Source organism: Homalodisca vitripennis, chromosome 6 (assembly GCF_021130785.1).
Source record: "Homalodisca vitripennis isolate AUS2020 chromosome 6, UT_GWSS_2.1, whole genome shotgun sequence".
In the NCBI taxonomy this organism is placed as follows: domain Eukaryota; kingdom Metazoa; phylum Arthropoda; class Insecta; order Hemiptera; family Cicadellidae; genus Homalodisca; species Homalodisca vitripennis.
The window spans coordinates 107,656,106-107,683,303 of NC_060212.1; the positions used below are offsets into that span (position 1 = coordinate 107,656,106).

The 27,198-nt window shown below is 31.5% G+C and overlaps 1 protein-coding gene across 2 annotated transcripts in view; it reads right to left on the bottom strand.

Moving 5' to 3' along the window:
* Positions 1-27,198, bottom strand: part of LOC124364701 (protein enabled) — a 103,325-nt gene that overhangs the window by 5,704 nt on the left and 70,423 nt on the right. Inside the window, exons 1-8 of one of the 2 annotated variants that reach the window (XM_046820386.1) lie at positions 23,127-23,239; positions 18,280-18,445; positions 9,912-10,067; positions 7,422-7,684; positions 6,820-6,918; positions 4,682-4,743; positions 4,174-4,508; positions 965-1,132 (exon numbers count right to left, since the gene is read on the bottom strand). In XM_046820386.1, coding sequence (XP_046676342.1) covers positions 965-1,132; positions 4,174-4,508; positions 4,682-4,743; positions 6,820-6,918; positions 7,422-7,684; positions 9,912-10,067; positions 18,280-18,445; positions 23,127-23,224 — 1,347 coding nt within the window. In that variant the 5' untranslated portion in view covers positions 23,225-23,239. Of the gene's footprint in view, positions 1-964; positions 1,133-4,173; positions 4,509-4,681; positions 4,744-6,819; positions 6,919-7,421; positions 7,685-9,911; positions 10,068-18,279; positions 18,446-23,126; positions 23,240-27,198 lie in introns of those variants that run through there. The other variant, XM_046820387.1, reaches the window with a different exon arrangement.

The following is a 27,198-nucleotide window of genomic DNA, read 5'->3' on the forward strand; positions in this document are numbered from 1 at the left end:
TTCTGTAAACAGTAAACTCATTGATTGTCAATTTTGAACTTTAAAACAATCTACATGCCAAACACAATAAAAATTGTGTATTGGGATTTATAATCAATATTTAAAAGATAATTATAAATTTGTACCCGATGAGTCCAATTGCATAGTCAATCTCTTATTTATTTATGAAACTTGTAATATAATATCTATAACTACTGTTTGTAACTAACCTAGACAAATAATTTTTGTATATGTAGTGTTTTGTTTATTTTATTTCTGTATTGTTTCTAAGAGGTTTATTTTAAAGTTATTTATTTGTGAGAAATAAAGTTTCTTTCTTTCTTTCTTTTGGTTTCTGATACCAAATTCTTACTAGAAAAATATTAAAATGTTAAAGAAATTGTATATTTGTGAAAATTTTAAGAATTTTGTTTAACCACTTTTGCCTTGTAATTTGTAAATTTGATACTAAAAAGGGTATGAGTGCTGATGAGTTAAACTTGAACTTCTTCCTTCTTTGATGAGTCTTGGATGTTAATAGCTGTGAGCTACACATATTTATTAAGCTTCTAAAACCAATATCTAATTTTTTCTTTCAGAGATGGGAAATTCGTAGCTGATGGTTTAGTTTAGTGTATGTGTGGTAATAATTTCTGTACACTCAAAATGTATTGTTTATATTTTTACAAATACGTACTTTATCTACTAAGCAAATGTATTTTTTACAAACGATTTGCAAACACTATACATTTTATAGCTCGTGTCATGTGTTGGTGAATAGATAATAGCCAAAACTTTTCACTAGTCTAATGTTTTGTTTTGTCTTTGATAACAAGTGAAGATTTACTGATTAATATACCATAAAATAAATCAACCATTTTTACTTCAATATACTTATGGTACAATGACTGCTATGCTAAATAGCTTCAGCCATTGAAAATGCATATATTTCTTAAATAAATCCATGGAAGGCTTAAAGTCCTACCTGTTGGGGAATGTCTGCGGGGTCCTTCTTCTCGGCAGCAGCTCTCCGCCTGGCCAGGGTCTTAGCCATCTCGTCCATCATGCTGGCCATGCCTGTCTGACTACGGCCAAGCGTGCCATAGTTGCTGCCACTACTGCTAGTTGATGACCCACTGTTCTCTGCCGATTGCTGCAAAGTCCGTTATAAGATACAAAAAGATCAAACTAGCCACATTTCTCAATAACACATAAAACATGACACATATAGGAAACAGAAAGGAAAAAATTTGTTTAAATTATTAATTTCTATATTCACAATCGAGCTTGCGCAACTCAATCTGAATTTAGAATTATCAAACATGGAGTACCTCAGGGGTCAATTTTGGGTCCGTTTTTATTTTTATGCTACTTTAAAGGTCTACCTGGAGTTGTAATAAATCAAATTAACAATAATATATGCCTTTACACTGACGATGCTAATTTATTAGTGACTGGGAAGTCTATCAATGAAATAAACACAATTGCTACAAAAAATATTTCTCAAATCCACAATTTCGTTTCATACCAATTGTTGCTCAATTTTAATAAAACTAATTTTATGTATTTCAATTTCAAATATAATATACATACTGATCTTCCAGCCATAGAGCTTGAAGGAATTGAACTGGAGAGAGTTAATCATACAGAGTGTCTTGGATTACATATAGATAGTAAATTAAGTTGGGATTCTCGTTTTAATCATATTGCTAACAAAATTTTGTCTGATTTTTTGGCCATATAAATACTATCAAAATGTTGTAATCCTAACACTTTATTTTTCTCATACTGATTGACATATATCATTTGGGTTAAGTATTTATGGAGGTTTGTCAAAAATAAACATGGACAGGTTACTTAAATTTACTAAAACGGGCAATACCTATTATGTTACAATTGAATTGGAAAGAAACTGTCAAAAACAAATTTAAAGAATTAAATATATTAACAATTTATAGTAATTATATCTTTCAATGCATTTTATACACAGTTCAAAAAACACCTACTCACTGATAGGGGATTATCATAAATATGAAACCAGAAACAGAGGCAAATTTGCCTCACCTACTCAAAGGCTAACATTGTTTGAAATAAAAAGCTTTTTATGTAGGTATGAAATATTTCCAGAAATTGCCTAGTGATTTAAAAAATGTAAGCGGTACTAATAAATTTAAGATCAACTTAAAAAGTACATGTTGTTAAAATCTCTATATTCAACAGATGAATTTTTTGAATAACAATAAACATTATTTTCTTTTTAAGATACACATTATTATACTGGACTCAGCTACCAGTATGAAATTTTCACAAAAATAATTTGACTGTAAATATGGTATAGTATTTTACTATAAACGTTTAACAAATGTATATTTTAGCAATTTTAAGTTTTTGCAATTTTTTATTGTACGTGATGTTTGTATTTAAATTTTAGGTAAGTAACTTACCTTTTAATTGTACAAGAATGTTAAATTTTAATAATCATAATATATAATTAATAATAACTCGTCAATATTGATTATCATATTTTTGGCCTTATCATATTTTTATATGAAATCTGAACCAGGTGATATTTGTTGTATATAACTTGTAAATTTTCATTGTAAGAGCACTACTATGCTAAACTAACTTTTATTAGATTGTTTTATTAGATGAAGAATATCTAACATTCACACCAGTCTTTGTACATGAATATGCAACATATGAATACAGATTATTTTCATTTCATAGAAGACAAACATGCTTAATTTTCAGATCAAATCACAGTTATTGTTGACCATTTGAACATGACATAAGAAAGTTATATAAAGCAGAAAGTTTTGTTAGTGTTCTTTGGAGCCAGCCTCATCAAGACTGCTGATAATTGTATGAGAAGGAATAACATAGATATCTTAGTATTATATGGGGGCCAATATTATACAGAGCGCTGCAGCGAATGTCAGTTTAGGTTATCATAAATACGAGGGGTATTAGAAAAATAAGGTTCCCTATGCCACCGAGACAGAATGCAATATGTTGGGAGAAATCTGGCAACACTGTCTTACTCATCAGCTGTCCCTCTCTCTATCCATACCACTCGCGCCTCGCTACGTCCAACAGTGGCGGCCTAGCTGCCTTCGAAGATGGAGCTCCCTATCGTTGTTACTGCCAGATGCGAAATTCGTGCTGTGATACGTTTTTTAAATGCAAAACAGATTTCACCTATTGAAATTCATCGTCAGTTAATCGAAGTTTATGGGGAAAACTGCATATCTGTTCAACATTGTGCCCCATCCCCCCTACAGCCCAGACCTAGCCCCAAGTGATTATCACTTATTCCCAAAATTAAAGGAACACTTGGGTGGCCAACGCTCCAGTACCGATGATGAAGGCAAGGAAGAGGTTACTCGATTCCTCAAAGGATTGGCGGCAGAATTCTACAACATGGGGATAGAAAAGTTGGAGCATTGTCTACAAAAGTGTTTGGACAAAAACGGTGATTATATGGAAAAATAGCTTAACTTTTAAATTTTAAATTGTTATATAACACTAAGTAGAAATATAGAGCTGTCTATTAAAAAAAAACATGGGAACCTTATTTTTCTAATACCCCTTGTATGTTACTAGTAGTTCCAAAATTAAAGTTAACCTTTTCGAGCGTTCACGTGATCTGAGCTTGAATTTGCATACTATCTTGAGGGATGTTTTTCTTTTCTTGCCAGAAGTGCGGGAAGGCGCCACTGAACCTCGCACTGATGACCAGGGGTATTTCTGATTGGTACTTTCCCGACTTCAGTTCACGCTGGATGATCATACACGTGATTTGAGGTTGGAAAAGTAGTGATCGGGAATGCCCCTGGCCATCAGTGCGGGCTTCAGTGGTGCTTTTGGTGCCACCCTGCACATCTGGTGAAATAGAAAAACATCCCTCAAGATAGTACCTGTATTCAAAATCGGATAATGTGAGCACTCGTAAAGGTTAACTTGAAAATTTTCTATTCATAATAAGTATGTATACATTTAATTACTTATATCGAGTAATAACAAGTAGTTGATAGGGACAGAGTATAATAGTGGACTTTGTATTATACCAAAGTACCATATTATTTTCATTATTTTCAATATTGCAAGTGAGCTTGAGCACATTGACAAAACTGGCTTTTGTGGTTGGTGCAATAGCAGGAATTTTATACAGAATAGAATATTACAAGTGAATACCTTATTAGATCTCCGTAACCGTGCACTCTGTAGCTGAGCAGCAAGGGAGCCTTGATCTGGTCCATCACTGCTGGAGGAGCGGGACATGTTGGGTGCAGGGGGAGGTGGGGGTGGAGGAGGCCCCATGGCAGGGGAGGGGGTAGAACTCCATGGTGGTGGGGGGCAAGGTGGGGCCGGAGGGACAGGAGGGGGTGGTGAGGTGAGTGGGGCAGCCAAGGACATGGGAGGGGGCTGAGGGGCTGGTGGAGCCGAAGAGGTACGATGGTGACCTTGGCCTGGAGGTGTGGCGGGCACTGGCGGACCCTGGGGAGAACTGGCATTCGGACTACTGATCACTGCAAAAAATTGCATTGTTAACGCTTTGACTGCTTTAAAATATAGCAGAAATCTTACCAAAATTGTAAATCCTACACCTCTTAAATCATTGCATATCCAAAATACAGTAATAAACTAATTTCAACTACATATAACACATTTATAACAAGTACATTGAGGTTTTATTGCTTACTTTGATTTTGTTGTGACATTCTTCTTTCTTGAATTTGTGCAGCATCTTCTCGTGTTAAAGTCCTACAAAAATTACAATTTTTCAAATAATTAAAGACAACAATTTCTTTATACAAGAGGTAACCAAAAAAATTAATTACTTTTTAAAAGCTATATGAATATTTTATTTGTTTATAAAAATCTTATCCCCGTCAGAGTAGTCATTACACTTTATACATTTATCCAATCAGTGCTTCCACTGTTTAAAACATTTCTTCTACTCATCTTGGTAACGGCTTCTTCACTTTTTTCTTGATATTGTCTATGTTATTGGAATACTTTTATGTTTCTTTTAATGGGTGGAAATAGGAAATATCACATGAAGCCAGGCGAGTGAGGTGCGTGGAGCAGTGGAAACATGCAATTTTTTGTAAAACAATGGTTAACAGAGATGGCTGTGTCTGCAGCAGATGTGTGTGTCTTGTCATGATGGTAAACCAATCTCCAGTTTGCCACAAATCGGGTTTTTTTGTACGGACACTGCAGTGCTATCTTCTTAAAGCTTCCTCATAAAAAGCTTGATTCACAGTCTTGTCTGGAGGAAAAAGCTCTGAATGAACCAAACTTCTCACATCAAAAATGCAATTATTTTTTTTTAAATAGGATGCCAATGCCATCTTCTATTGGCTTGAATTTTGCTTTGTTTCTGGGTTATAATCGTAGCACCAATACTCATTGCCAGTAATGACCTTTGATAAGAATTCAGGATCAGATTCTTTAAAATCACGACATGTTTCAACATAACGTTCAATTTGATTCTCAGTCAGAATTTGAGACACAAACTTGGCAGAGACCCTTTTCATTCCCAAATCTTCAGGTAAAATTTGCTGAACCAAGCCCCAATATAATCCACTAATCTCTGACATTTGATCAATGGTTTGTTGACCATTATATGAAAGCACAATTTTTTCAATTTTCATCTGTTTGGGCAGTTGATGACGTCCGGAATGAGACTTGTCATAATTTTTAAAGCGAGAAAACCACTTTTACACTTGACTTTATTCCCATAGCGGCATCTTTGTATACTATTTTCAATATCAGAACGGAATTTTTACAGCACAGGAAACAAACTTTCACAGGAGCACACTGTTCACTCAAACGTGCTACCGTAAAAAAGGAAAATAGCAAAAACACTTCAGAACAAAATAAGGCATGACGAAAGCCTTACCCACACAACAGAGCTATTCAGGGAAAGTTTGGGTACCCCCTTGTATAAGTAAAAGATATCAACAATGACAAAAGATTGAATGGTTAACATTTATGATTAATTATAAACAAATTGGATTTATATTGTGGAATAACATGATCTATTATAAAAACACTTAACCCTTTAACCACCACACCCGAGATAAATCGTGCAACTCTAGTTTACGAACAAGCACCATGTCCGAGATGTGCCGTGCAAGTGTAGTTTTGTGAACAAACGCCACGCCCGAGTTTACTTGTTTTCATATTATCAGCTGGTTTATTTTTGTTGTATCAGCTGTTATATTATGTTACTTGGTGTTCTATTATGTTAGAAATGTCTAGAAGATAGCTGTCCAGTTGGGACGTGCAATCCTGTGGACATTACTAAAAGTACTTAGACACCACATGATTTGTATTGTACACGTGTTCGGGAATGGTTATGTAATACGTTCATATTTCACAAGGTGTTTTCCAATGTTTATTTGTAGATAGTTGTGATAGTGGTAATATATTATAATTATCTGACAAATTGATATTGTTTGAGATGTTTGTAAACATTGTTAATTGTTTACTCTATTAATTAAACTGTAAATAAAGTTTAACGTGTTATATCAAAAATTCCTAAAAATAAAAAAATACTCGGCGCGGGATAGGTGAGTCTTAGTATGTAACTAAACCCGGTGCACATGTGTTGCCCAAATGCAGGAACACGGTGGTTAAAAGGTTATAACAAATACTATCATAAATAAAATGCATGCATTATATAAATTAATTTTCTAACACATATATATATATATATATATATATATATATATATATATATATATATGATTGACTGTCATAAATTGCCTAAAATGTTGCAAAAATGTTAATGATAAGGTCCGTACAGACTTGTAGCCTTGCGTGACTCACCTGGAGTGAGAGTGGGTGTTGGGACTGAGGTCTATCCGCTGTGGCCCGCCCGGTGACACCTGATGGTAGATCCCCCGTGCAGAGCCGATACTGCCAGTACTGGAACACAACACCATGACCACTATTATTATTATAGTCTGACATTAAGTGGTGTAAGAAACCTTTTTTCTCCCTATTCGTTTTTAGATTTTATAATTAGAAAGCGTAATACTGACAAATGTGTTTAGCCCCCTTCCATTATTGATTTAGCTAAAAATACTGATCCTTTTAAAATATGAAGTCTTATGTCTCTTGAATTCTTGTCTACACCTTATGTTTATCAGGCCTAAAAATAATATGTTAAAGCACTTGGTTTGGTGTAGACAAATACGGATTATTATAAATAATATTTGTGATTACTTTATTTGAAGTTTGTTTCTGACAATGGAAGGATTGTGAAGGAAACAGGAATTTTCCGAACATTTGCCATCGTTCAGTAAAGGAAACAGGAATAACAGTTTCAGCTAAGGCTTGTTATCGATACATGAGGACTTGAGAAGTGTGGTAACCCTCCCTTTTCTCCCTCTCAAGCATTTCCACTCCTTTACTAGTTTAGTTCAGACCTGTAAGTGGCCTCTTCCTCATACTGCCCATTGGCCTGCTGGTAGCCGGGGGTGACATTGGACTGCTGGTAGCCAGGGGTGACGTTGGCCTGCTGGTAGCCGGGGGTGACATTGGATTGCTGGTATCCGGGGGTGACATTAGCCTGCTGATAGACCGTGGTGACGTTTGCCTGTTGGTACACAGTGGTGGGTGGCTGAGGTGGGGGGGCCGGTTGGGGGGGTGGAGGCGGGGCCACTGGGCGAGCGATGGCATTGCTCAGCACCTGCACATCACATCACATCACATTTATCCTTATTGTGTCAGCAAAACTGAATTTTGTGAACTTACAACAGAATCTTGTTATAGACATGTTCAATGATTCATTATTTTAAACAAATGAATAACACCCCGAATTCTCTGTAATCACAAACTACCATCATCGCTTACATGTCAACCACTTTAAGAAAGAGTTGTATAATTTGTTATAAAAGTACTGACCTTTTTTTTACTATTTGATTTTTTAAATCAAAAGGCGCATTTTTAAAATAATAAAGCAAATCACAATGTAACTTTTTTCATTTTCCTTTTATCAGAACTTATGTGCAGTTTAGTATCTGTAGCTCCTTTACTAGTTTGGAGATGTTATACAAAAATACAAAATGCTAGTGGCAAAAAAAAACACGTTTCTCAACCAATTTTTATAGGGAATGTTTTTTTAAAATGATGAGTATTATCACCCAGAGAAGTTTGCGACAACCCTTATCTAAACACTCTAATATAAATACATACATATATATATATATATATATAATTTATTGAAAACACAATTACGTGCTCTATTGCTGTTCTTGATGAATACACTAATAAAGAAATTTGTTTATTGTCTATTGCTATACATTTTATTTCTTTTATTTAAAGTACACTTTTGTTTTACATCAATTTTTTGTACTTAAGAGTAGTAAAATAATTGAATAAAATAAGAGAATTGTATTTAAAACTTTTTTGCATCTACACTGATAGGACAAAGAAATTATTTATATTTTTGCTAAGCACTTGCTTTTGGAAATTCTTTCCAAATAGTAAACTTTATCATTTTCCTGCTCATAGGTTGTATGTGGGTCATACAATCTATTATAATTAATATACTTACAATTTACATTTTAAGCTTCATAAAATGATATGAAGTACTGGTTTATGTAAGATGAAAAGGTTTTATAATCACAAAAAATTGTCTCAAAGAGCTGGCCACATGGAGTTTTTGTTAAAACTGCAAGCATCTAGGTTTTTGTTACAGCATCTAGGGTTAAGTATTTAGACAAAACAAATAATCAAATGATTTCATTTGTTGACTTGGATAGCCTGATCACTTATAACTAGCACAATCAATTAATTGCTTGGATTGTTTGTCCAACAGTTATTTACACTGCATGTTCTAATGAAAATGCTAAATCTTATAGATTTTGAAGTTCATAAGGTATTGTATAATAATTGTAGATATAAATCAAATGAAAGTAACACGATACAAGCATTAATGAGTTCATTATATTTGCCACTAAACCTTTAAGACTATTTCAAGGCTTGCAAATTACTATAATGAATAGAAAATGAACCAACTCAAAACTGAAAATAATTTATCTGAGAATAGTACACGTTTTAAGTTACTGATATTTTTCATGAACATAAGACATACTGTTAATATTGACTGTACAAAAAGACAAAGGTGAGTCTTTCATATTTTTTCTGTGTAAAAGAACAATTAATAAGAAGATGCAAATTATTGATTAAAACGAATTTTTCAGTTGAAAATAATATTTAGCATTTTAATGACTTTTAATTTAATATCGATTAAAAATTTTTAATCATGACTTTAATTTTTTATTTTAATTTATCATAGTTTAGAAAAGCAATTATTTTTAACAGTGTATTAAATTTCATTGTTCCGTTAAAAAGCAGAAACAAGTAATAAGAGTAAACTGAACTTTTATTAGCAATTTTAACTCTTTGTTTAAAGTTTGTTATTAACAATGGAAGGTTTGAAATAACAGGATTTCGGACATTTGCCATTTTTATATATTACAAAAGGTATAAAACAATGTTTAGAGGATTGGAATCTATCCTCTTCGTCATGTGGAGGGGAGGTTTTCATACATACAATAATGACTTTCAGTATCCCACTTTCACCCGTGCCGGTGTGATTGTGTTTCTTGTACTTGTGACTTGTGCTTGGGAACTTGCATTCTCTGCAGTGACAACGCCTGGACTTTACTCCAAGCAGCTTTTGGGTAAGTTTGAACCCTTTTCTTTCCCTTCTTTTCTTCTTTCTAATCGTCATTTTTTGAAACATTGTGTTATTCCTTATGTAAGATAAACGATGGCAAATGTTCGTAACCCTGTTATTCTTTCAAATTTAACTGTTACCACCAGGCATGGCAGAATGCAGAGCAATGAGTAACTATGGGTTGTACCTGTTCGAACTCTTTCTTAAATCCTGTGGTATGAGATAAACTTACATCGAGAGCATGAAACATAGCTCGGGCGAAGTTGTCTGCATCCTCCTTGTTGCTGAAGTTGAGACCGTAGACTTGCTTGTTATCCCGCCATTGGTGGAAAGTGTTGGTCGCCTGGTTGTATTTCAGCCCTTTTATTATGGCACAGTTTATAACAACCTAAAAAAGAAACTTGTTTAAATACATTCATTTTAATTGAATAGATATTCAAAATAATGAAAAGCATTATTACATTTAACAGTGCACCTCTTACTAACAAACTAGTTATACCTGCAAAGCTTCTTCACTGTTAATAAAACTGAATCTTGAAGGTAATGTTACTTTGTACAATTTTCGTAATACAATCAATATTTTCTTCAACTATGAAAAGTTTTCAATTTAGTGACAGACATAGAAACAATAGTATACACAAGTAACAAGAACAAATTAGAAATGTCTCGTTTAGCCACTAGCTGCCATTTTGTATTAAGAAAAATTATTATCTCTAAAACTAGTTAAGCTAAAGAAACTCAATTTGGTTCATAGGTTTAAATAGATAAGAAGAAACAACAAAAAATAATTGTGTTATTCTTTAAAAAAATGGCACCTGTTGACAGTGTTTAAAGTAAAATAACAAAAAAATCAGTATAGTTATAAAACATTTTCTTGATACCAACTAATTGAACATTTTTATTAAAATTTCAACGGTACTTGTTTCAACGAAGTCTGTCAATGCATAAGTGAGTATAAAGATTTTAAAAGTACGCTTGCACACACCAGAAACAGTAAACACTTTGTCTTTATATAGGCAACAGCTGTTTTATATCAGTTATAAAATATTTACAGAATAACTACCATTTTGCAATTTTTATAAGAATTTCAACTACTTTTTCCAGCTAAATTCATTAACGCATAAGCGAACACGACCACTTTAACAACTGATACCTCTCAACTGTGACTTTTTTGGTGCTCTCGGCTTGTGCAAGCGTAGCTTTAAAGTGGAAATACTCGCTTATGCGTTGATGGATTTCGTTTAAACAACTACTGTTGAAATTTTAATAAAAATGTTGAATAACTTGGTATCTAGTACATTAACTATACTGTTTTTTGTTGTTGTTGTTAATAATAAAGAAAAGAACACAATTAATATGTCTTAATTTCATCTTATCTATTCAAATCTATTCTATGTGCCAAATTGGGTTTCTTTAGTTCAACTAGTTTTAGAAATAATTTATTTTATAAAAAATACAAAATGGCGGCTAGAGGCTAAACGAGATATGTCTCGACCTATATTTATGACACTTTTTGTTTAAAATAATGAATATCACTCCCAGAAGTGTAACACCATTTTGTGAGCACCCTGTATATATTGTATTAAAACTATAACTTTCAAGTTTTCACAAAAAATGACCCATAGGAATTAACTATAAGAGATAAACAAACAAATTTTTTCTTTAAATCTGAACCAAAGATAGGATGATTGTAAAACAATACAAATTTATAGAAGACGAAACTTTTGTGTAGACCTAACTAGAAAATGACTGTTGGTTTTAAAATAAATTTGAAATCAAAATTTCAGTTTATATTTTAAGACTATTCATAAAACACTTATACCTTTTATTTTTTTATTCAAAATATTTTCAATATCTATAAGTATTGACAGTACAGACTATCATAAAGAGAGGCTTACATAGAAAGATTATAAAACCTACATCTAATCCCAAAACAGTAAACTTGAAGAATATTACTATAAAATATAAATTAAGAATTTATTTAGCTTTCAAGAATGAAATTAGAATTTCCACCACATTAGTTGTGATATTTATATTTTAAGGGCATATTACTTGTAAGTATTAAAATTTATGGCACAGTTATTATTTGTAACTGTTAATTTAACGCTAATACAAGTAACAATAAAATTTGGTTTAACTCAAAAAATTTTAACTTATTATTTTTAGTTAGGCCCATCAATTTATTACTTGTGTTCAAAAACACATTCACCCGACATTTTCAATATTATACAGAAACCATGACAGTAGTATTGATGTGATTTGGATTCCCAAAATCCAACAGTATACCTTTTAAAACCATAAAACAGTCACATAACTTTACTACTGTACAGTATCATCTAGTTTTACCTGCCACTATGTAATACTTCTCACAACACTTCTGAACTAACCGTTGAAGGAAGAAACCTTGTTCTGACATCAAACTGTGTTAAATAGAAACTAAAACAATTATGATACTCACTAAATACACAAGTAAAACATAAAAGAATAAATAGAATTCAAATTTCATAGCTAAGATAGAGCAGAAGTTGACTGTGAGCAAGTCCAGCAGCTACTAATTAGGGTTACAGCTTGCTCCTGTGGTTCAGATAAGATACTTCAAGTGCTGTTCTCTATTGTGTTGGCTGGCTATTGATTTTATTCATATACTAGTACCCATAACAAACTCTAATTAAATGTCAATCCAACATTCAAAACCTCAATTACTCTATTCCAAAACTTCAAAAGCAATGAACCAAATTATATTAAATTGAAAGGTAATTTTAAAGTGTTATTAACTCCAAGAATAATGTAGTTCAAAATCATTGAGGTTAATAGAGAATATCATTTTGAGATTTAACTATGACAATTTCTATAAGAGAGAAATAAATATCAGATATCTAATGCTTCCAAAGATATTGCATTCATATTTAATTAAATTTCAAAATAGCGGACATTTAAATATTGTAAACTCAAATTCCATTAAAACCAATAGGTTTGAAAACAAAATTTTTTTATGGACCAATTTTAAAAAAGCATTACATTGAGAAGTTAAAAACTGTTGCAACTTAAAAATGTTTTGCCAAAACTGGTTTTCATGAAATTTTACTTAATATTAAAATAGCCACCATTCTGAAATCTGATGAAATTATATATACTAGATAATTAAAAATATTATATATTCGTTAATGCTAAATATCTTGGTCGGTAACACATTTGTGAAGTTTAAAAAGTAACTTAGAGTTTTTAAAATAATAATATTATAAAATAAAGATTTTGGACTACAGATAAACTAACAATTAATTAAGCATTCTTACCTCTGTCTAAAAAAAAAAAAAAAACAAAACAGTGAGGTATTGTCAAAAGTTACAGGTTTTGTTTTAACATGTAACTTTTGACAACACCTACGGTTGTTTTTGGAATTGACAGGAGGTAAAAGTACTTAAGTAATTGTATATTTAATCCAAAATGGGCATTACCAATGAATTCAGATAAACTAAGCCAAAATTAATTATTGCCCGACATTTCTAACTTATAACTTGAAGTATTTTTGCAAGTTATTTCCACTAAAGGAGGTTAGAAATCACAGTACTTGATTAAAGGCAAATTTTTTTCTTTGAAGCACACTTTGGATTAGAAAATTCAAACTAAAATTTATCTTATTTTGAATAATAAAAATGAGTGTATTATACTTTCAAATTGTATATGTGTGGTGATTAATTAGAAGAGAAAACAAAACAAATATTTAACCATATAGTTTCTTGATTGAACCAACATTATCACTTTACTAATTTCCATATGAATCTTTTCTTTGCCACACATAACTTCACAATACACATTCTTGTTAATGTCACAAAACAACGGCCTTTCCATTAGCGCCCAGGGAAGGATACACAGGATAACAGTATAATATACTGTTTAACACTGCAACACTTGTGATGTATTTCATAAATGTGAAACTCTTTCTTTGTTAAGTTAAACCACGCAAATTTGAACCTAAAAGATCGTGATCTAGAATTTATAAATTTATCTGATACATGTATTTGGCTCACTCTGCATTTAATAATTGTCACCATATTTTTAGTCAATATAAATGCCTTCATAGAACATAATTAAATATAATTTTTTCACCTCCTACTCCATTGTATAATGATCCTGTTTAACTGAACAAGCAGTTTCTAAGGGCAAGTCAGAAATTTGACCAATGATCGCCGGAGACTGTTGAATAAAATGACCCATACCATGAACGGCGTAGCTAATAATTTTTATAACAATGAAAAACATCAATAAAATTAACAACAATAACTAACATATTTAGAATATTTATAAGTGGTACATAGAATTAAATATAATGTTTTAAAATTAGGATTAAATTCTTTGAAACATATATTGTTCTATATCTTCTAAGTCAATTTTGAAGTCTCTAAAAAGAAGTTAGTATTTACTAACATTGTTTTGGAAGAGTCACTGATCCTCCTAGCTGAAGTGATACTACAGTTTTGATGTTGAAAGACAATGTTCTTCATTATATAAGTGTGAGTTGATGTTCTTTTTTTACGTATAACTCAAACTGTTCAATGTAACCTGTAAAAGTTTTTTGAAGGAATATACTATTTCTGTGGGTTCAATAATTTTTAACGACAACACAATTTTATGTAAACTGTAAATTTGTTAGTGGCTCTGAAAAATATACTTTGTATTTTATTGTGCCTTACGTTTTGCCAAAGGGATAAAATTCCATGACAAGTAAGTAGTACTCACTGCACATTATAATTATAGTACTTACAGATCTAATTATTTCTGGCACACAGTTCTTAAAAATAACAAATTATTACACAACCTGAATACCAATAACGCTGGTTATTATTACAATAAAATACTCGAGATTTATAGAATTAGGTTATTTAATATTATTTTAAAAATACCGTATATTTTAGACGATTCGAGATTTCAGGTTTACTTGGGTCTTTTATGTCCCCACTTATCACATACATGTAGATGCGGTTACACAATGCAAACAAGATTTAATTAGTACTAATACAAGTTTCATTATGGAATGTAATGTCTGTATTACTAATTATAGTTGGTAATGAACAAAGGTAAATTTAATTAAATAGATTACAATGTTTACCTAGCTACAGAATCCTTTAAGAATGAAACTTTACGATATTAATTTGATCGTACAATTAAAAATGAGTAGTTGAATTTTGATTACACAGTATTTGATTGAGTTGTTACTTCAATTTATACATCAAATGTAATTATGTGACTTTTGCCCATTGACTTCGAAGCTCGTGATTAATAAAAGGGGCGTATTAACTCAAAAAGAATTTATATGCTATATTACATGCTATTAACTCCCAGTCCAGTAATGTAACATTTTCAATCCAAATTACCAAACAAATTTTTTACCTATCTTTATTTTTTTTTTAATATAAAAATTAAACTACTACCGAAATTAAAATAAAAGGTTATAAATAATTGCTTAACCTACCCTCTACAGTATTATCATAAACACTATTAACATAAAATAAAACTGACAACTGTACTATTTGCTGTAAATGTATAAAACCAAACTTTTCACTAGGAGTATTATTTTTATTTATAAGTTTATTTAGGTTATAAATAATTGTTTTTGATAGCCTCTACAGTATTATCATAAACACTGTTCACATAAATAAAACTTTAAGAACTGTACTATTCTTAGTTTTGTATAATGAGGTAAAAATTGCACAATTCCAAACGATGGAACAGAGAAATTTATCTCCATGGAGATCGTACATCTCAAAAACTCTTGTCTGGTCTCCACTCAACTCAACTTGTCAGCTGTTTTGGGACCCACGTCGCAGACAGTTTCCAAACATCCAAGGGTTTCTGTGCGATTGTTATGGAATGCATTTAAAATCTTTTCCAGGATTTCAGTCACAATTGAAGATCTTCCACTGCTCTGTACATCAAGCACAGATGTAAGACCGTTTTTTAGACTCGTGACACCACTTAAACACACTTGTACGATTCATATCTTTATCACCATATGCAGCTTTTACATCATTATAAACATCAATCAGAGTTTTTTCCCTTCCAAACGAGATAACGGATAATGATGATATTTCGCACTTGGCGGGAGATTGGATTGCAATTTTTCATGGAAAGTACCGTTGCATCGACAGTTCTCAACGTACTGACCTTGAACCAGTCTCATTGCAAAGGGGAGGAATCAGGCTACACGGCAGCCATCGTGTTGAAAAAATCATTCCGGCCGCTGTGAGATCCTCAGTACACTTACTTTCTGGATATGCTTTGTGTTAAATGGCTCTCTATGGATTTTCAAGATTTGTTGTAATTCTGTACACCTTCAACATTGTTTTTAAAATCAGTTGACTTTTTGGAAACTCTCTCAAACTCAACCAAATTATAATCTTCATTTTGTGATGTTTTATGGTACATTTATTGATTCAATTAAAATAATTGTACAATTTTCAACTTGTGGTTTCAGTCAACCCATTGTTTCAGTCCTCTCTTAGGGTTTGTACTACAGCATTATATTTCCAAGGGCTTTCATTATATCCATATGAGAATACCTATCGGCTTTCCAACTGTCTTTTCTACAATAAAGAAAGAAACTTTATTTCTCACAAATAAAAATGATAGATACAATTTTTATAATATTGCACAACTGACCAAAAAACATTACATGTACTTACACATAAACAATACATACATATGCAACTACAACTACATACAAATACTATTACACAATACATCGCTATGAGAAATAAAGAAAAAACTCCAAGGCAAAGCCTGTTTGGAGTGATAAATATCATCAAATTGCCAGAAAAACTAGCAGCATTACAAACAATACAGTAATATTTTTAGCATAACTTATTTATTTTAAATCTGAGTGAAGTTCGTGAAAACTCTACTAAATTAATACAAAAATCTTAACTATATGTAAATAATCAACTAAGCCTACATTTAAAAAAAGTAACAATTAAATATGGAGAACATAATGATCTTATAAGAGGCACTATTTAAATTATGCATTATTATAATCATTGGAAACAGATTACATTTAACAATCTCATTTTAAATATTAATTTTAAAAAGTACTTGTTCAATATCTCTCATAGATAATAGCCACTTTTTAAGCTGTTTGAGAAAAATATTAATTGAACGTTGACCCTTTATATGCTAGGGTAACAGATTAAAAAGTTTTGGTGCTAAAAAAATAAAGGTTTTTGTGAAGAAAGTATTTGAAGGCTTTGGCACCAAAAAGTCTTCTGCATTTCTTAACTGCAAGTTTTAATTTATTTGTTGACTTATCGTTCTTGCTTCTCAAGAAAAATATTTTTAGAACTTTAAAAACAAACATATATCTTTAAAGGAAGAATATTCAAACTCAAAAACAAAGGGTAGGATGATTCAGTTTTTTTTTTCATGACTTTTTTCTTATAAAGTGTTTTTGGACTGTAATTATCGATTTCAAATTAGTTATGTATGTTCCTCCCCAGCATGATATAGCATATACCATCCTACTGTTCACCAGGGAGAAGTATATCATTTTTAACAATTTAGTATCACACATATTTTTGAAATACTGTAATAGAAGATTCTTATTACGTTATTTAGTTTTTGTTTAAGTTTTGAAATATGAGTTTTCCAGTTTAAATCTTTATGAAGCCATAACCCCAAATATTTCAGTGAATCCTCACCTACTACTAGACTGCAATTTATATTACATTGAGAATTAGTGCTTATACAGTTAATTTACATAATTTTATTTTTAAAGCGTTGGTACTTGGCACTTCTAACGAAAAATTTATGTATTTGGTTTTTTGAGGACTTAATATCATATTATTAACTGAAAACCACCACCCTAATGCATTTAGGTCCATGTTCATATTTTCTTCAATTTCTCCCCATGAATCCTCAACATAACAAAGTGCTATGTCGTCTGCAAATGCAGTAACCTTACCATAAAACCTTCCATTACATAGATCATTAATGTGTATTAAAAACAATGTGGCACCTAAAACTGACCCTTGAGGTACTCCATATCTATAATATCTCATTGTGCAACACTTCTTCAATGTCCAAAAAAATGAGGAAGAAAGTTTTTACCTTAAATTGCTTAGGCTGAAAAAGACATACAGATGTGCAAAAGAATTTAAATTTTCAGAAATCTTTGACATGATATCACCTTCCATTAATTTCAAGTTATTCGTAATACAGTGTGCAAATTTTGCAACTCTCAGTTTTCTTGGATTATTGTTTTCAATCCGTTTAGATACTTGCCATTATTGCTTCACAGTCATACCCTTGGCCTCTGCATCTCAGATTGTCTACAAAACATTTAGGCTCATCAAGCTCCAACTACCCGGTGTGGGATCTGTGGTTGGTACCATGTACTGGATCAAATATTAATGTTAATGGATATGTAATTATTGGATTCATATTAAAAGAATCTTAATATAATTATACTTAAAGCAAATAACAACCAACTTATTGTTGGTCTGGAAAGATACCATTTATTGTTAGTATTATACATTATAACGTCATCCTTACAAAATTATAATTTACAAAGAAAAAATTTTAGTTTCAGTATATAAAAACGTCTGGTTTACCTCATGGTCTTGAAGTTTTCTGCCGACAACTCTGAAAGAGTTGTTTATCTGATGCTGGAAGATGTGCACCTTGGAGAGGCCAGACGAACTGCCACTCGGGATCCATTTCTTCTGCACATCATCATAGACCATCACCGAGGCCCTGGCCGATGCTATACTCTGCTCACTGTAACATAATCATAGACATAGCATTAATATAAGCGTATAAGTTGATCTGATGCTGGAAGATGTGCACCTTGGAAAGACCAAAAGAACTGCCAATCGGGGATCACATGCACATCATCATTTCAAAATTGATGGTAAATGCTAGGAGTTACTTTATCGTATTTATTTTCAAATAAGATGATTAGTTCTACAATAAAATAAAATATTGAAGCACATTGAAATTAAAATTAGTGTCCTTAAATAAAACTGAGCTACTGACAACAGATAGGGTAGTGAATATATTTAATTCAAATAAATATTTTGTTAAACCTAACAAAGTTTAACAAAAGTATAAATTGACAAACACAGAAATTTAAAATCTACATAAGAAATATTGGGGGGTAGGACATTAGTAAAACTAGAAAATTTTCTAAATGGCGTTCACATGATAGTAAGGTATTGCTTCAAGCTTACATATAAATGTGTATGAATGAAATCGTGCTCAATTTCTACAAAATGGGTTGCACAAAGTTGCTAGCACAGTAGTAACATTGTGGTGTGTGTGGGTGGGGTCCATCACCCCAGGGCCAAAACGTCATTAGAGGTCTACCATTTACGTGAACTTTTATGAGGTTTGACATTTTAACAGGGTGACATTTTCTAGAACACCGCCGGTCCTAATGATAAATGTAAACCGTATGATTAAGTGGGGAAATGGATAGGCTACTCAGTTTTTAAGTTTCAGACAGATTTTCAAATACCTCTCTTATTTTATATATTTGTTTATTAGCATAAAAATGAAATCACTATGGAATGTCAATATTTCTGTCCTGTTTATTTAATTAAGATGTTTGAAAGCAATACATTATACAGTGGTTTTTCCATTGAAACCCATTTGACCCATTTGAGGTAAAAAATTTCATTTTTTGTGTTTACGAATTTGGGTCTCCAAACTGGTGGCCAGGTGTACAACTTGAGACTTGAGGTCAGTATCAATATCACCTTTATCATTCCTTTCCTATTCAATTCAATCTTCAACTCTCACTTCTGTTTATGTTACTGCAATATAATGTTGAATAATACATTTTTATTATTTGGCTAAGCTTTTGAAATCCAGTTTGTTCTTGAATAATTTTCACTTTTAGTACTTCACTCCTAACTACATTGTGTATGATGAAGGATTTATTTTCAAATAGTAATGATTATACAGTTATTCACTGACAGAATTGACACTTCGCAATGTTCTAATTTCTTTTAAGTACTTAAATCTGTAAGTGATCGTAGACTATAATAGTGACATCATTACTGAATGAACTGATATCAGAACTAATGTCAATTTGATATCTCAATTGGTCAAAGCCATTGAAGCACATGCTCCAAGATGTGAGTTGATATGAGTGCTTCTGGCCTTCACGTGAGAGCTAAAAATAACTGTTGTACATGATTATACTGGTAATTTCAAAAATAAAGCTACAAGTCAATATTATTGACTGACAAGGCACTTTCAACACAATAGAAACAGAATTATGAATTTGGATGGACTTCGACTAAAATCAATTTGTGATGTTTTTACATCTATCTACAGTAGCCTAGTAATGAAAGTTAAATAATTTAATATTTTAACTGATTAACAAAGAACTCTAAAAATTTAACAATAAATAATAACTAAATTTTGATTTATGTTTCATTAAATCCAGACAGCAAATATATGTTTAAAAATAAGTTGGTATGAAGATATGAAACTGTCACTTAACAGATGTGTTTGTGTTACCAATACTTATAGTAAATTACCATTTGATAAGTAATTTCCCTAAAATTTTATCAAATCATGTAAAAACAGGATTTTTTATCACACTGTACACAAAAAAGCTTTAATACTAAAGTTGGTCCTTGAGTGATAGTTTTTCATTACCTTCTAACAGACGTCTAAAAATTCAGTAAGCACACAATTTAATTTTTTTTGGGCATGGTAACCTCAAACATTCCTATATTTTCAGTAGAAATAAATGTAAAACACAGCTGTTTTAACATGAAAACTTGACAATGTTACTATGTTGAGTTATTATGCAATAAACATTAAATAAAACATACAAGTTTTTTTCTATATTATAAAACTGTTGTTATATACATCAACCGTTGTCGGTGCCCAATAACAACTTTTTCTCCTAGGAGCGAAAACAACTATTATATGAAAAAAGCGATCTCTGTTAATATCCAACTTCAAAGAACTACGTAAAGGGTATAGGTGCCATGATTGGCACATTAAGAGTGTCGCTTCATCAGGCAAACTGGAGGCCAAGAAAAAACATTATATGAAGCAAGAGTTGTGTCCAGAGTGTCTCCTGGGCTTTTTAAATCTCTATCAAGTCTTGATCATTATTACCAAAGCTGAACTTTACTGTGTTAAGTATATTATTCAACGATCTTGTGATTACTGTTTACGTTATTACAAAATATTAGACCAAATATCAACAGGGCAGTAAATACAGTAGTACATCACTATTGAACAATCTGATAGTGGAATAATAAATTTGTACAATTATTAATCTATATCAATCAGACTCAAATTTATACATATAACTAAAAACTCAACTAATGGTGTTGCAGCTAAGGGACTATGAGACTTCTTGCTACACAGAGACAGATGCTCCTGTTGAAGCAATAGCGGACAGAAGTTATAAACTAAAATTTTGAATCACTGTAGTATTTGACAGAACAGAAAGAAGAAAAAGAAAATAACAAGTTTAATGAACTAGATACAAGACTTTACTGACTGGTATTGTTCATAATAACGTAACAATGTCCTAAGTATTAGATGCAAAATTATCACTTTAGTTTTTTCATATATCTTATTTGTATTATTTCAGATATGCTTGTGCTTAACCATTTTCAGTTATACCATAAACATTATTCTAAACTACTATCAGTCTTTTGCTGCACTCTATTCATAATACACTATACTTTTCTAAAAATACTGTAGTGTATTTATTACAAAATGGAAGAAATGTTAAATTGTTCACAATAATACATAACTATACACATTTTTTTCTAGTTGAACACAAATCATTTTATTATTTTATTATATTACAATTCCATTTATAAAGACAATTTACAAAAATAAATACTTATCATACAAAATATTACAGTTTTATTTATGTTACTATGTGACCATTTTTCTATATCACCTTTACACAATTCACAGAACAAGCATATTTAAAGTAAAGAGGAAGGTATTTAATGTTGGATATCAAACATTAATGTTTTAAAAACATCAATACATTGAGATCAATGTTTGAAGTTTCCCCCCATTGATCTCCAGTGACCAATGACTTCTCGACATCGATGTTTATTATTGATGTTAATGTTAATTACTATAATATAAAAGTTCAATTTTCCAATTCCTTTTTCTCTTACCATTTGCCAGACATTGATGTTTCCCAAACCGACCCGCCTTTATAGCATAATCTAATATAAAGTAGTCTATAATGTCCCTAAACCAATTAACTGAACAATTATTTTCCAGTTCTTTTTGTTGTTGTTGAAACTCTAACTCTGAGCCTACACTCTATATGAAAAGCTGGGATTTTGATTTGAGAGTTGAGAGGTTTCTGAATGTCATCACAGCTGTTTAGAACTTGACAACTTATATCGCCAAGTTTCGTGCTTTTCCTCAAAATAAAAAGTCGATTTATTCTGTATGAATTTTGTTATTTCACTATCAAACCTCATAGATATTGGATCTACAAAAAATTATACATCTAAATCAGTAACACATTTACGTTCTTAGTTCAATTTTTGCATTAATGTTTAAGTGTAGATGTTACCATGGATGTAAGCATATCGATGTCCCAACAATAAACGACACTCTTCTGGAGGTCTTGGGTATTCATTGCTTACTCTTACGATTTTACCACTTTCACGGACTCTTCACTACTATTTGCAGCAAAAGCTCACTTTGTTCACAAAAAGGATGTTTAACTGTTCAACAAATACTTTATTAATTAAATTTCAAATAAAATTAGACAGAAAACGTGGAAAATTTTAGTCAAAACCGAAAATATTCAAAAGGCTGAATTAATTTTCTCTAAGACTTCTGTAAATGAGAGGAATGAGTTTTTTCTGTTTGCAGATAAAACTAAAATTTAAATAGTTTAACTTTATGATTCCAGTTTTCAGCTTACGAAGGGAATGATAATGACATATCATTTTGGATATCAATGTATCTAACAATTTATGTTTTCCCTTTAATCACACAGAAACAATAGTACCTTTAACTTAGAAGTGACTTATAGAACAAGCAGTGATTATATATAATACTGTACTGTTTATATTTTCTTAAAATTATGTAACAATATAAAACAAATAATATATAACATAATGTTACTGTGGATGATATAACACAAAATACCTGTACACATGTATCATAAGAGAGTAACAATATGTTTTATGTAAGATTCTAATACAATTATACTAAAATATTAATGTTTAATTGCAAAACTTTTTAGTCGGTGAATTATTTGTAAATTATGTATGACCTCAGAAATTATATTTGTAATGTTATGATCAGTTAGAATTTAAAATTATAACTCTCTTGAAGAACTGCCCGTGCAGAACCTCTAACTACGCATTATTTATTTAACTTCATATATTTCAGTTAACTCATGACTTTACATGCATATTTGAGGATAGTGAATACAACCTACTTGGACTGGTATATGGTTTCATTCTCGAAACTAGTTTCCATAGACAGTAAAGTATTGTTCAAGGATTGGAGCAGCTGATCAAACATGTCCTCCGACATGGCTGTGCATGTATGTACTCACTGTGGTGTTATTCTATGATTTCCTACACAATTCAATTTTGCAAGGCGGAAACCACGACCCGCCTATCTAAGCTTATCTCTCGTGGTCGTTTTGTACTTCCTATTCCTTTACCTCAAACCTATTTTTACTAAAATCTAGGTTTGACCCGCGTATCTCTCACGGTCGTTTCGTACTTCCTATTCCTATACTTCAAACCTTTTCTTCCTAAATTCTAAGTCTCAATCGCTTATCTCCCGCGGTCGTTTTGCACTTTGTATTCCTGTAATTCAAACATTTCTTACTCAATTCTAGGTTCCTAGTATGTTTACAGAGTACAATAATCTCAGTCTAATTATGTTCAATCGATTACATATGTAATTAATTCAGCTGTCATTAATAATGTACATGCGCACTCAAATTATAGATTTTTAAGTGAACACTTTCACGAAAGACAGGTGTCCAACGAATAATGAATATTTACTGTATTTAAACAATGTACTGTCGTCAATACAATCAACTAAGTCAAACTTCAATCATGGCTATATTATTACCAAGCAGTTCTAAACATTTCACCAATTTTCAGTAATGAGTTGGTTAGTAAAACATAATAATTAAAATTGAATAAAATTAAAACTAGTCAAAAATATTATGTTAAAATCATAAAAACAGCAGACTAACATTGACAAAAGCAAATTGAACAATGAATAACAAACATAAGCAATAATGAATATAACAAACAAATAACAACTGAACGACATGTCGCGACATTAAGAATCTTAAAATTCAATTGTTACCGTAAAAATGTAGAGTTGGGTGAAAAAATTACATTTACAATAATAACTATACAAATACTAATAATCAGATGATATCCCTCTACTACATGACAAAATCGACTACGAAAAAAACGATGACGAGCAACTACATCGATGTTTAACTTCCAAAACCTTGGCTCACTGGTGTAGGATTATATTACAGACAAGAGGCTGTAGAGCAGTTGAAAGAGTTACCAGGGATAACTTACAGCAAGTTTGTGTTATAGATTCAACTTTATTACCCTGATCAGTAGATCCGGTGTCTAATTTGTTACTGCAGAGTTGCCACTGCAGTTAGCCGCTGGACAAACAACTCAGCCTTCCCTAGTTAAATACATTTTATGCCAAGCATTTATATATCTACAGTAGGGAATCATCTTTACATGGCGAGTTAGGGCGGATAGCGTAAGGGGAAGGCGAGTGGAAGTGAGAGAGGCAACAGAAGTACGTATAATTGTCGCGAGTAGCGCCATGTGTCTAGCGTTGCTCGCCTGTTATCCAACAGATCGCAGTGCTGTCGCTTCAATTCGGCTGGCTTCCACTTTTGACAAAAACTATCTACTTCTAGTAATTAAAGTTCAAAATCATTGCGTACATTTGATCCGTTCATGGTGTGCGACTAAAGGTTGGGACACACATAACCGCAACCGCGCCCCGACACGTCAGTCGGCCGTATGCTGGCCGTCATACGGTGAAAGAATTGCAGCGCAGTTTTCAAACCTGCAAGTCCACACATGTCCGCAACGACACCAGACCGTCGTGGCCGCACCGTGCCCGCACCGTCACCGATATGTTTAGTTTGAATTTTGACGGGCACGGTGCGGTCTACGAGCGGGCATCATATGTTGTTTACTGTTGCGTTCTTCTTTTTAAAAACTATTTTAAGTAGTCTACACGTTCTATTTTAGTGAATTATTTAGTATAGCCTACTAACTCTACATCCTGTGTTCGCGTACAAAATCATATTTATTATTAAAAGTATTACATTTTCTTACCTTAGAGTAAACTAGTCATATTTTCTTATTGTGCATATTTTCTTATTACAACAAATTTGAAAACCATTGTTTGTACCTTAAGTGATTTTAAACAACTAAATTCGAATCACGAAAAACCTATAAATATTTTTCATTAATTAAAAAATATAACAAGCAATGTAATTATTTGCGCGAAAATCTATTTTTCTTTGATGTATTGAAGTTACTTGATACATTTATTCCGGTAATTTTGTAAGGGTCATATTTAGAATGTTTCTATGACATTTTTATTTTTATTCTTTTCACTTCAATAAAGTAAAAATAAAAATATTTTATTTACAATAAGATTTTCAAGCAAGAAAACCCCATGTTAAAAATTAATAATAATAATAAATCATTAGTTCCCCATAATAACAAACTGAATATTACAAATAAATTTTATTGCCAGTGCTTAATAATAAATAATACTATGACATAACGTATAGCAGTAAATAACAAATACAAAAAATGTTTTCTAATTACTTTATTTCTAATTTATGTACTTAGAGTAATAAAATATAAAAAGTAGGTTACATCCTTTTAGATTTGTCTTTCTTTTTTTTAAACTAATAATTAGGCCAATAGATTTACAAAATAAGGGAAATTTAGGTACCCCATAAGAGGCTGTGCCTGTGTTGGGGATACTATATACAAAAAGGGTAAAAAATAAAAATAGCGGAATCGAGCAAGAATGAAATGATAAAAAATGAGTTATTTTAGCTTATGTAGTAAATAATGTACTCTTACGTTTCAAAGTTTAAATTTAGTATAAACTAGTGTGCTGTATTAAACAAAAAGGATTTATGCATGATTTTACAATTCAAATATTAGGCTTTACACATGTAACATTAAATATTAATATTATAAATAATTATTTTATAATGCTCTTAACGTGTCTATTTAAATATTATTATAACTTAGCAGACAAGACTAACCATACACTAATGTATTATCTTAAACAAATACTCAATATCATTTTGACCGATCAACCATACTCTAATTTTTTTAGAGAATATATTTATGTTTATCTACTATTTTTGACTAATTTCTGGCAATAAATTATTTGTCCTCGGAGCTATAAAAGAAAAACATTTTGTAAAATCTGTTTTTTTGTAAGTTCTCCAGTATATATTTTACAAATATTTTACTATGTTATACAAATTATTATAAAAGGGCTTGCAAACATGGCAAACTCTCTGGCATCACACACTATAGCTCTTGGGTTTAATACAAAAAAACACTAAATATACTGTTTATAGTGTATTTGACCGAAATTCGTTGCAATGAAACACAATGAACAAGAATTATAGGGATAAAAAATATAACCCAAGATAATGATATTTACAAATTTTACATACTAGCTGATTGTACAAAGCTTTACTGTAGCATTACAATGTTTCATTCATCACAGCGAGATTAATAAAAATAACAACAATGATATTAACAATTTTCTCAAGCAATACTTAATCTTCCGAATATTTTTTAAGTATCTGTCACTTCGAATTGAAAAGAAACATGCTCTAGTACAAACAGTGAGATTGTTGCGCTCGGACTGCATACGGACATGTGTGGCCTCACGGTAACCGAGCCGAGCCCGCACCGACAATCGGCCGACTCACGTGTCGGGCACGGTGCGGTTATGTGTGTCCCAACCTTAAGAGATCAGACAGGCCTTCACGCACGCACATTGTCAGGCCTTTTATAGAAGACAGGCCTGCACCGTAATTCACCTGGCACAGGTAATAATGATATAAACGTATTGTACGTATTTGTAATAACTTTTATTTCATTTATTGTAGTATTTATACTAGAGATCTTATTTTAAAAAATAAGGTCAAAAACGAAGCAATTCAAATTGATACACATCTATATCCTAGACTAATGTATATGATCACATCTATATACTGGACTAACTTACATTATTACACGTAAAAAACTGTTCTACTGTTTTACTATGGCAGTCTTACGCCGTTTCGCCTATCTCTGATTGGTTCTTAACACCTATAATAACCTAAATTTAACTCTAATTAACGTTAGTAATTAATTTTGATCAGTTCAATGATTTATTACATAGCAAATAACATACCTTGTTTTGTTTTTTTATATGATTTGATATTAAAATAACTAGATTATTCCGTATTGTGGCAT